At 36.4% G+C, this 11,116-nt stretch overlaps 1 protein-coding gene across 1 annotated transcript; it reads left to right on the top strand.

Annotated features, from left to right (window-relative positions):
• Positions 1 to 5,108: 5,108 nt before the first annotated feature.
• Positions 5,109 to 9,318, top strand: LOC137035505 (C-X-C chemokine receptor type 1-like). The gene is made up of 2 exons (XM_067408870.1): positions 5,109 to 5,364; positions 6,165 to 9,318. Exons 1-2 carry the CDS (start codon positions 5,358 to 5,360, stop codon positions 7,265 to 7,267), a joined length of 1,110 nt encoding a protein of 369 aa, XP_067264971.1. The 5' UTR covers positions 5,109 to 5,357; the 3' UTR covers positions 7,268 to 9,318.
• Positions 9,319 to 11,116: the final 1,798 nt, after the last annotated feature.

The raw sequence follows: 11,116 nt of genomic DNA, 5'->3' as shown, positions 1-11,116 counted from the left end.
GGAAGCAGCGCCGGCGACTGTGTCATAATAAAAGTTCTGCTGCTCGTGAGGCGTGTGTTGATCAATCGCTCCAGTGTGCCTCGTTCAGCTCCACAACGCTCGGCCCTGCTCTGCTTCATACTACATTAACATTAATAATCACATCCATGAACATTATTTCTTCCTGAGTCCTATCCCGATTGTTTCCACCGGCTGTGATGTGAAGACCACATGTCCCAAGATTCCGCGCTCAAACTTGCCATCATCAAGCTACGCCTTTGTTTTGAATAGGCCTCTAGCGACCACTAGCGGACAGAAATCTTACATATTGCACCTTTAAAGCAGACAGCTGGAAGTTGAAGTACATGGCTTCAAACCATTGTGGTAATTAACACATTAACTTACACTATTAGTTAATAAAATGTGTTAAGGAATTAATACATTATGACACATTTAATTATTAACAATTAATAAATTACGTAATTTATTAATCATACAGACTCTTTATTAGTTGCTGATGCAGTAATCATTACTTACAGTTTTTTACAATCACTAGGACACATTTCTCAATACTTAGGTCACTTTTTCAAAACTCTTCACACAGTTCTCCTAACCAACTTTCATCTTGGTACAGCAGTTAATTTCACATTCAAAATGCACTAAATCTACCAAAACACTTCATTCATGTCTCAAATCAACTCATTCTTCCAGAGCACTAGCAAAGGTTTTCACCAAGCAAACACACTTTGTCAGTCATAAAACATCGACCTTAAAAACACTAACATCAGTTAGCATTATACAATGTTTTCTTTTTTTAAATTTCTTTATAAAACAAGAATGACACTCTCTACTGCTTATAATTCACCGCAGTACATGTTACATGGTCCATGTTTACATTACAGAACAAAATTATTCCTAAGTTTCCCCTTTTGAATATATATTCCTCTGATAGTATATATTGAATATATTCCTATGATAGTATGGTAATGAAACTGAAAAACGAATGCTTGTGTAGGTGTTCAGTTTCATCTAATTCCTCTGATAGCATTTGAATTTTTATATTCAGAATATATTTCATAACTATATTACTGTAGAAATGCAGCATATTTCTGCCTTATTCAGTTTTGTATGATGTTATTGTTTTGAACATAAGTTTAACAGTTTTGAAAACAGTATGTAAGCATGTGCAAATTGGCCTGTACGTACAAAGAGTTTTGGCAGTTGTTGTGTCTGAGTGAGAAAAGAATTCATGACATTTGAGAGATGTAGTCATTGAATGCATTTTGTGCCAAAGCAATGATAATTGATCCTCAGTTTAGCCCACATAGACTTCTGTTGTGCTCACTGTGTGAAGAGTTTTGCAAAAGTGACCTAAGTATTGAGAAATGTGTCCTAGCGTCTGTAAAAAACTGTAATGGTTTAGTTCTTCATGAGTCATACATTAACGCATGATTATCTGTGCATTAGTTAAGCATGAATTAATGCATATTAGTGCCCCCATATTGTAAAGTGTTACCCAATATGGTTAAGGCAGTGTGTTAGTAAAAAATATTTTGTGTGTGTATGTGTGTATTTTGTGTCCTTCACTCTTAAAAATAAAGGTTCTTTGTTGCCAGCGATGGTTCCATGAAGGAACTTTAACAACTTTAGAATTATTCCATTGGACAAAAGGTTCTTTAAAGTTGAAAAGAGTTCCTCTGATTACCCCCTGGTTCTTTGTGGAACCCAAAATGGTTCTTCTATGGTAGCGTAAACACCTTTTTGGAACCCTAATTTTTAAAAATGTGTTAACTAGATTACCAGATTCCATTCCTGTGTTTTACGGAAAAATACCAACATGTGGGTTTGGAATAACATAAGGGAAAGTAAATAATTACAAAATTTTAATTTTGTTATTCTATCTAGTCCCATTTAAAAAAAAAAAAAAAAAAAAAAAAACTATTTATTTGGCTCACTGGCATTTATGTGTGTCACTGCGGAGATCTTTATTTTTAATTGGCAAGTAGCACAAACATGCATCAGCTTCGGAGAATCTTTGATGAAAGTAGCCTGAGGCTGAGTTTGTGGGCAAGAATTTTCACCTCTTTCTTTTTGTTGGCATTTACACAGACTGTAATCTGAGAAGGACACTCTTTTTCCATTCTCTGTCTATGAAATGTTTGTACTTTCGTGGAATGAAATGGGGTTTACAATGGTAGACATACCACATTTCTCTATTTACAGGTTAGATATTTACAGTTTACAAAGATATTTGATCTTTCAACATAAAAGAATGAAGAAGAGTCAGATGAGAAATGTTTGTGTTCATATTGAAATCTCTCATTTGAGATTTTCTTCCCCTATATGGGTTATCTTGTGCTTACCATATTTGAATATGAATGCTTTATATCTCATCTTGCATTCCTCACCTTCTTATTCTTCACAGAGAGACGTGTTTCTTCCTGTCTTGAACACAACAGAAAGGGGTTTTTGTCAAAAGGGGCTGGACCAGATTCCCGCTGCTTTAAATTTCACAAAGTCATCTAATTTAAGCTCATGTTTTATTGTACTTGACCATCTTGTTGATAATAAGATAAATCTAAGCAGAATTCTAACACTTATTTTAGAATAACTTTGCATTTTATTACATTCAAATAAGTCTGGGGAAATATGTATGAATATACACACGTGCACACACACACACACATACACACACACACACATATACAAATCACTTTCATGATTTTGTAACAATTTTAATGTAAGTTAAGTAATGATATAATGTAATAATTCTTGTTAATGACTGTGACGAGCAGGGCAGGTGAAAGCCTTGAGGGTCGCGAGGTGCGGAAACAGCTGCGCGTTGCACCGGTCTCGAGTCTCTCACGGAGGAGCTCCGGAAGCATAAAAGGAGGAGCGACGACAGTGAAGGACAAGAGTCCTCTCCCTCACAGCTCTTACCCTCCCTGCTCGTCACATAGACTTATTGTAATTCCTCCAGTTCTATTTGCACCATCACGAGCAGGATTCGAACCAGCATCACCGGAATGGGATGCGGTCGCACTAACAAGGACACCAAATACTGAAGCCTCTAGCATGCTAGTGTGCCTCTTGAGGCCAGGGGATTGATGTTTGTTTACACAGCACTTACTAGCTAGCCTCAGTTACACTCAACCCCTAAACCTCTCTCCCATTGGGGTCACGGCAACAATGTAACCCCTCCGATTCTACTAGCACGGCCCAAAGCGGGATTTCAACCAGCGTGACCAGCATGGGATGCAGACGCACTAAAAGGACGCAAAATACCACAGCCTCTTGAGACCAGAGGAATGAGGTTTACTCACACAGCTCTTACTAGCTAGCCTCCATTACACCTAAATTTATATACAGTGGGTACGGAAAGTATTCAGACCCCCTTAAATTTTTCACTCTTTGTTATATTGCAGCCATTTGCTAAAATCATTAAAGTTCATTCTTTTTCCTCATTAATGTACACACAGCACCCAATATTGACAGAAAAACACAGAATTGTTGACTTTTTCGCAGATTTATTAAAAAAGAAAAACTGAAACTGACCCTTTGCTGTGACACTCATATATTTAACTCAGTTGCTGTCCATTTCTTCTGATCATCCTTGAGATGGTTCTACACCTTCATTTGAGTCCAGCTGTGTTTGATTATACTGATTGGACTTGATTAGGAAAGCCACACACCTGTCTATATAAGACCTTACAGCTCACAGTGCATGTCAGAGCAAATGAGAATCATGAGGTCAAAGGAACTGCCTGAAGAGCTCAGAGACAGAATTGTGGCAAGGCTCAGATCTGGCCAAGGTTACAAAAACATTTCTGCTGCACTTAAGGTTCCTAAGAGCACAGTGGCCTCCATAATCCTTAAATGGAAGACTTTTGGGATGACCAGAACCCTTCCTAGAGCTGGCCGTCCGGCCAAACTGAGCTATCGGGGGAGAAGAGCCTTGGTGAGAGAGGTAAAGAAGAACCCAAAAATATTTGTGGCTGCGCTCCAGAGATGCAGTCGGGAGATGGGAGAAAGTTGTAGAAAGTCAACCATCACTGCAGACCTCCACCAGTCGGGGCTTTATGGCAGAGTGGCCCGACGGAAGCCTCTCCTCAGTGCAAGACACATGAAAGCCCACATGGAGTATTTTGTATTTTGTTTACATATTTTGTTATTTACACCCTAAAGGATTGTTCAGCGTGTTTTTTTTTTTTTTTTTTTACAAAAAAACAATTCCCATACATACAACACATCAATATACATAAATGAAGTTCTAAATATGTAGATATTTTTTCTCAAATATCCAGTATGTTTACAATTTTTTGTAACTTTTTCTAAATGGCTCATGCCTTTTAAAATAGCTCATCAAATGAAACTGGTTGCTCCTCATGTTAGCAACACACTTGTTTTCAGTATCTTTGAGACAAACTCAGTGGGACAGAGTTGCGCAATTTCCTTGAGTGCATCTCTTCACATGTGACACGTCTTTCCTCTGATGTTGAAAAATCACTTCCATATTACCTAAAATAGGGTTTTCTACATGAAGTTTATAGTTCTTTGTACAGATGAGTTTAAATTCATTTTAAATTCCAAATAACTTTCCAGTAATTAATTTAAAATTCAAAAATTATGTACTAGACTTTTTACAGTTTTTTTGTCACACAATATGTAATGACTTATAAAATTATTAATTAGCTTATATCTATTTTTGATTTCTTGTTTAGATTTACTCTTAAAATTAAATTAATTTATGTTCATCAGTTTGTTTCTTTTGCAATGCATATGCATCACAGAATATATTTTATTTCTGCCATTTAAATGTAGAAACCTGTTAATATTCCCATTAATATTCACACACAAATTAATGATTTGAAACTGAGTTTCAGAATTCCTATTAAATGACCTCATGACTTTGTATCATAAATATGTTGATGATTTTGGTCCACATGATACTTATTTTCACTTTTGGTGTTTTGATCATGTTTATGTCCTAGAGTGAACACGAGTGAGTATCTTGTGACCATTCAAATGTTTCAAATTCCCCAACCAAACATCTCTGATCTTCTGCTTTCTTGTAGCCGCTTAAAAGCAACATCACCCAACATCCTCGTCTTCTGCATCCCCTTCAGTTATCGAAGACAGACATGTAAGTATCCGCTTGTCTCCTGTGAAAAGACTATTCCAGATGTGTCATGAGAAGTTTTTGAGAAATAAAATTTGAGCATCTTAGTTGAGATGGTACACTTTAGGTAACTTTTAGGACTTAGGCAAACAGGATATATCAACATCCCTTCAAAGAGTATAAAGGAACCTTCAGCGCAAAAGTCTACCATTTCATCCTGTGGATTCTCACGTAGCACTAGACCAAAAACAAAGTTACGATGAATGGTAAGTCCAATATCTTCATTTTATCATTAATTTAGAGGTCAATCATTTGAAAATGTGATTATCAAAAGCTTTTAGTTTATACATCAAATTTATTAAAAAACTTATGTCCATCATGATTTTTAGTTAAAATGTATATGAATGTATATGAGAACATTTTAATTTCCCCTCAAAATGTTTAATCATCTTTTGCCATTATTTATTTATTTTAAATAGTCCTTCAGCATGAAAAATACATTTAATAGTACAAATATTTCCATGTAGACCTTCAATTAATATGAGCTAATAAATTCTGCATGCAATGAGCCTAAAAAGCAAATAGTCTAATTGTAATATTTTTAATGGTAACGGTAAAATAGTTTGAGATAGCATGTCACATTGTGGGAAAACCTGTTAATGTCAACTACCCATTTGTTATATCCTCCCTAAAAATCTCAATTAATTGACTGATTGTATTTTTTGTTTATTTATTTGTTTGGTAGTTTGTTTTTTCTTGTGTCTTTTTTTCTATTTGAGTTATTTTAGACCTAAGAAATTAAAAAAAAAACTTTTTTTTGCAAATTTCATTAATAAAAACTAGTGAAGAATTTTTTTTATGAATGTATGAAAAATTTTAAAAATATAAGTTTTTTTTTTTTCTTAAAGGATAACAGGGGAACTAAAGCTTTTTTCTTAATTTCTTTAAATTATTAACAATAAATATCACTATTATTACTACATATTGCTTTAATAAATTTTAATAAATTTGATAAATTTGTTCTTTAAATTTGTTCTTTTGCTTTAATAAATTTGTTCTTCTACAGATTCAAACACCTCTCATTATATGGAAACTATCAGTGACTTCAGTGAATTCTACAATGAACTCTACGTTGATTTAAACTATACAGAATACCAGAATGACACAGAATTTATTCTGGATGAGACGACGCTGCTCTGCTCCTCCATCACTATGGGGAAAGCCATCAACATTTCATTCTGTGTCTTCTACATGCTCATCTTTCTGATGGCTGTTCCTGGGAATCTGATCGTCGGCTGGGTCATCGGCTCTAACAGACACTCGCTTTCTGCTTCGGATATTTACCTATTCAACCTGATGCTGGCCGACACATTACTGGCTCTTATTCTGCCCTTTTCTGCGATTTCTGTGATCCACGGTTGGGTGTTTGGTGATGTTTTATGCAAGTTGGTTAGCCTGGTGAAGGAAGTGAACTTCTACACCAGCATCTTGTTTTTGGTGTGCATCAGCGTGGATCGTTACTTGGTCATCGTACGGGCTATGGAGTCCAGGAAGGCTCAGAGGTTACTGTGCAGCTGGGTTGTCTGTGGATTGGTGTGGTTTTTGGGAAGTGTGCTGTCCTTGCCATCATTCTACAACGAGGCATTTTACGAGGAATTTTCTAATCAGACTATTTGTGCAGAACGCTTCGAGACGGACCATGCCGATGAGTGGCGACTGGCCACACGTATCATGAGGCATCTGCTTGGTTTCCTTCTCCCTCTGGTGGTCATGCTGATCTGCTACAGCGTGACGGTGGTGCGGCTCTTGCGTACGCGCGGTTTCCAGAAGCACAGAGCCATGAAGGTGATCGTAGCTGTGGTCATGGCTTTTCTTCTGTGCTGGACCCCCTTCCATGTTTCCACGATAGTTGACACCCTCCTCAGGGCCAAAGTGGTTCAATTCAACTGTCTGACACGGACATCGGTGGACATCGCCATGTTCGCAACACAAAACCTTGGCCTTCTGCATTGCTGTGTGAACCCGGTGCTGTACGCCTTTGTGGGAGAGAAGTTCAGAAGAAGGTTTCTGCATATGCTCTATAGAAAAGGAGTTCTGGATCGGTTCTCCGTCTCCAGATCTAGCAGGTCCTCCTCTCTCACCTCAGAAGTCACTTCCAGCTTCCTGTGAGCTATACTGCCTAGCAATGGACATCAATGTATGTGGATTGCAAGATACTTAGTGCACCTTTCTTTGTTTGCTTGAAATACTTTTCATGTTGTAGGGAAGGGGTGTCCAATTATGTTCCTGAGGGCCACTTTCTGGCAGCCCTAATTCAAAACATCTGAACCACATAATCAAGGTCTTCAGGATTACTAGAAATTCCCAGGTAGTTTTTTATTGGAACTAAACTCTAATAAACTCTGCAGGAAAGTTGTCCTCCAGGAGCAGGATTGGAAACCCCTTTTCTAGACGCTAATTCCCATGATGCGTTGGCTCCCTCTATTGGTCAGAAAGAGTGAAATCCTTGATAAGGTGAGAAGAAAATGTGTGCTGCAGTGGTGACATATTTTTGTTGGCCAACTTGGATGCTAGCATCGGCAAAAACCCAATAGGATTTTTCCATTGGGCTGTTTACAGAAAATAAGCTCTGTGATCAACAAAAATATGATTCTTACACGTTTTGTACATCATGATAATCTTCACAAATTAACTCAACTGTTATGAATTTTGAAGCCTAAATACAATCAGCAGAAGTAAAAAGCTAAAGTTAGGCTATTAATGAACTACACTATGGTCACATGACTTACAACATTCAGTTTCCGGCAACTGTTTAAAGATTCTTCAAAAGTTTGAATTAGAATAGTTTGTGAGAACTATAAACACAATGAAGCTGTGTTGTCACTGACAAGTGAGTTGACGAGTTTTCATGTCAGGCATGATGATATTTAATATCCCCGACAATCTCTACAGTCCCATTGAGCCACTTGTTAGCAACCGCCTTTTTCAAGACAAGTAAAGGCTTTAAAAAATCACAAGTTGACTGATTTTAGGTCATAGAGTAAAACATGAAAATATCTTGAGCTTGTGTTCACTTCAGACCTTATTTCAGGCTTTTAACCAAAAACACATAAAAAAAATTGATTTTGGGTCAATGGAAGCAGAAGTGCTAAAATGCAACTCATTTCCAGGTTTTGGCCTTCAAAATTAATAGTCATCCCTGCAGCAGTTTATTGTTTGGCTGAGCTTCAAAATGTTTAAGAATCATATACGGATCGTCATTGCTCATAGGGTGGGTTAATGATCTGAATAAAACCCCTAATCTAAAGGTGCGGTCAAATGTCGCAGACAAAAAAGGTCTATTGTCAAAAGTTTAGAGATGTATGACTCACTACTCATGCAGAAGTCAAGTTACTTTCAAACCAAGCAATTTTCTGTTGGTCAACTTGGAAAAAATCTTTGCGAAAAATCTGTTGTGAAATCTTTTACCCTCACACAAAATTTCCAATCGCATATTCCTGTTGAAACTACTGTATTGTGTCTAAGAAATTTCACAGAACAATGATAAATGTGACTGCGCCTTAAGTATTCCACATTGGCATGCAAGTTGTGCATTACAGGCAAGAATAAAACCTCAACTAACCTTTTTGATAAAAGGGACTGGTACTTTCAGAGTTTTTGCAATTTTTGCCTGGCGGATGATAACGCAAGTGAAGAAACCCATAGACTTACATTGAAGGATGGACCCCAAACCACCTGAGAAACCATAATATCATAAAGACTCTTTGATGAACTTGATTTGCAAATATGCTATTGCATAATTGGAGAGAGGTTGAAGTTAGCAAAACCCCTTTCAACACAACACGCTTGCTCAAGAGCTTGTCATGGTCATTTTTTGGTCAATGCAGCTGGTCTGTACAGTATGTGGTCAGTAAGCAAGATGTTTTTTTTCTTTCTATTTATGAGATTATAGTCTGAAATGCACTTAATCAAAATGCATTATACTTCTTTTCAAAATGCATTTTACTGTACTGTTTTCCTCTATACTCTATGAAAGTTACAATTCTTCGTTTTATTCAGGGCATTCTGGAGAGGGACATTATATTATTGTATGGTGGAATGGTTTATGAGCCTTAAATGAATGCAATGACAGCAAAACCTCTCAAGGACTTAAAATTGATGTACTGTTTTCATGCTTGTTTAAAAAAAATAAAAATGTTATGAACACTCTTTGTATGTGTCCCTTTTATATACAGTCAGCGCCAAGTCAGAAATGGCAATCAATACACTCTTAATTAGGGGTTATTTTGATAGGTATTTTTATAGGGGTTATTTACCATGTTTCATGTGATATGTGACATTTTAAACATGTTCAAACATGTGACTTTATTTTTAGTTACTTATAGTTTTTTTTTAGTAAATCGGAGGAAAATTATAGATAACACTATAATGCAGAAGCACTTAACCCTGGCTGTAAGCCTGAACTTGACATAAACTGTAGACTTGTCCTTCAAATCTGATTGGTTGATTGGAATTTTGATCCAGGATCAACAAAGATGTTGATCCATGAACACATTGCACTTGGAGAAAACAGGTTCTGCCACCCCCTAGCCATAATTTTGTTTTTAATCTATTTATTCTAATTAAAATAATTGCATTTCAGGATTTCCAAAAATTTAAAGGGGCTCTATGTAGGAATGACACCCAGTGTTCAAAATAGGTTCTGCAGTCCAAAGTGTTAATATACTGTTCTTCATAGAGATTTTTAGATGGATGCAGAGGCTTTTTAGGTAGAATCTGTGATTCTCTGATCCAGTTTGTTTGCTGGTTTCCATGGTTGCAGTATGCGTTGTTTTCCGCCAACTGGCAACCTGTGATGTCGAAATACTATTGGATAAACTGACACACGTTTCGCACAGACCAAAACAAAGACAGACATTCCGACACGGAACGCACATTTTCAAAGTAGAATATCTGGCTGTAGCATTGTCTTTCTGAGAAACAAGTAGGTGAACTTAGCATGTTTCCTAAATATCTGCAAACATATTGCACTCTAAAAACTGCTGGGTTAAATATGGACAAAACCAGGGATTGGGTTTTTTTCACCCAGCCATTTTTTTCAACCAATTTTCGATTTATTTTTTTAGCCAACAATATAGTAATATAGTAAAAGGCGTGTTTTTACTCACCCCCAAATAGGGGCAAATTTGTGGGGTATTTTAAGCTGAAACTTGACCAGACCAGAGACTTATATTACATCATGTGAAAGAGGGCATAATAGGTGCCTTTTAACCCAACCTGCTGGGTTTGTCCATATTTCACCCAGATTGGGTTGTTTTTAACCCAGCATTTTTTAGAGTGTGGGGTATTTTTATGCTTCATTACAGTAAAAATCTTTCATAGAGCCTGTTTAAGAGCTGAATGTTCTTCAGTTATAATCTTTTCCTATCATTCATAATTTTACAAGGATTAAAAAAAAAAAAAAAAAAAAAAACTTTTAGAGCTTCACATAACTAGTAAAATGTGTATTCATTATAAAAAATACTGATGGCTTTTTAAGATTTTATTAACTTATGACTATTCCAGGTCTAAATCACACATCCACATACATCAAGGTTTTCCAAGACTGTGGGAATCCACAAGTATTTATTTATAGGAAACAAAGAGTTGTTGTGGGAGTGAATTAAAATGAGAAATATCATATTTTTAAGGGATAGTTCACCCAAAAATGAAAATTTGAAGTTTATCTGCTTACCCCCAGGGCATCCAAAATGTAGGTGACTTTGTTTCTTCAGTTGAACACAAATGATGATTTTTAACTCCAACTGTTGCAGTCTGTCAGTCGTAAAATGCATGTCAATGGGAACAAAATCTATGAGAGTCAAAAAAACATGCACAGACAAATCCAAATTAAACCCTGCGGCTCGTGACGACACATTGATGTCCTAAGACACGAAACAATCAGTTTGTGCGAGAAACCGAACAGTATTTATATAATTTTTTTTTTACCTCTAATACACCACTATGTCCAACTATCTT

The sequence above is a fragment of the Chanodichthys erythropterus genome, chromosome 14 (genome assembly GCF_024489055.1).
Source record: "Chanodichthys erythropterus isolate Z2021 chromosome 14, ASM2448905v1, whole genome shotgun sequence".
Classification (NCBI taxonomy): domain Eukaryota; kingdom Metazoa; phylum Chordata; class Actinopteri; order Cypriniformes; family Xenocyprididae; genus Chanodichthys; species Chanodichthys erythropterus.
This window is presented reverse-complemented; position numbering and strand designations above follow the sequence as displayed.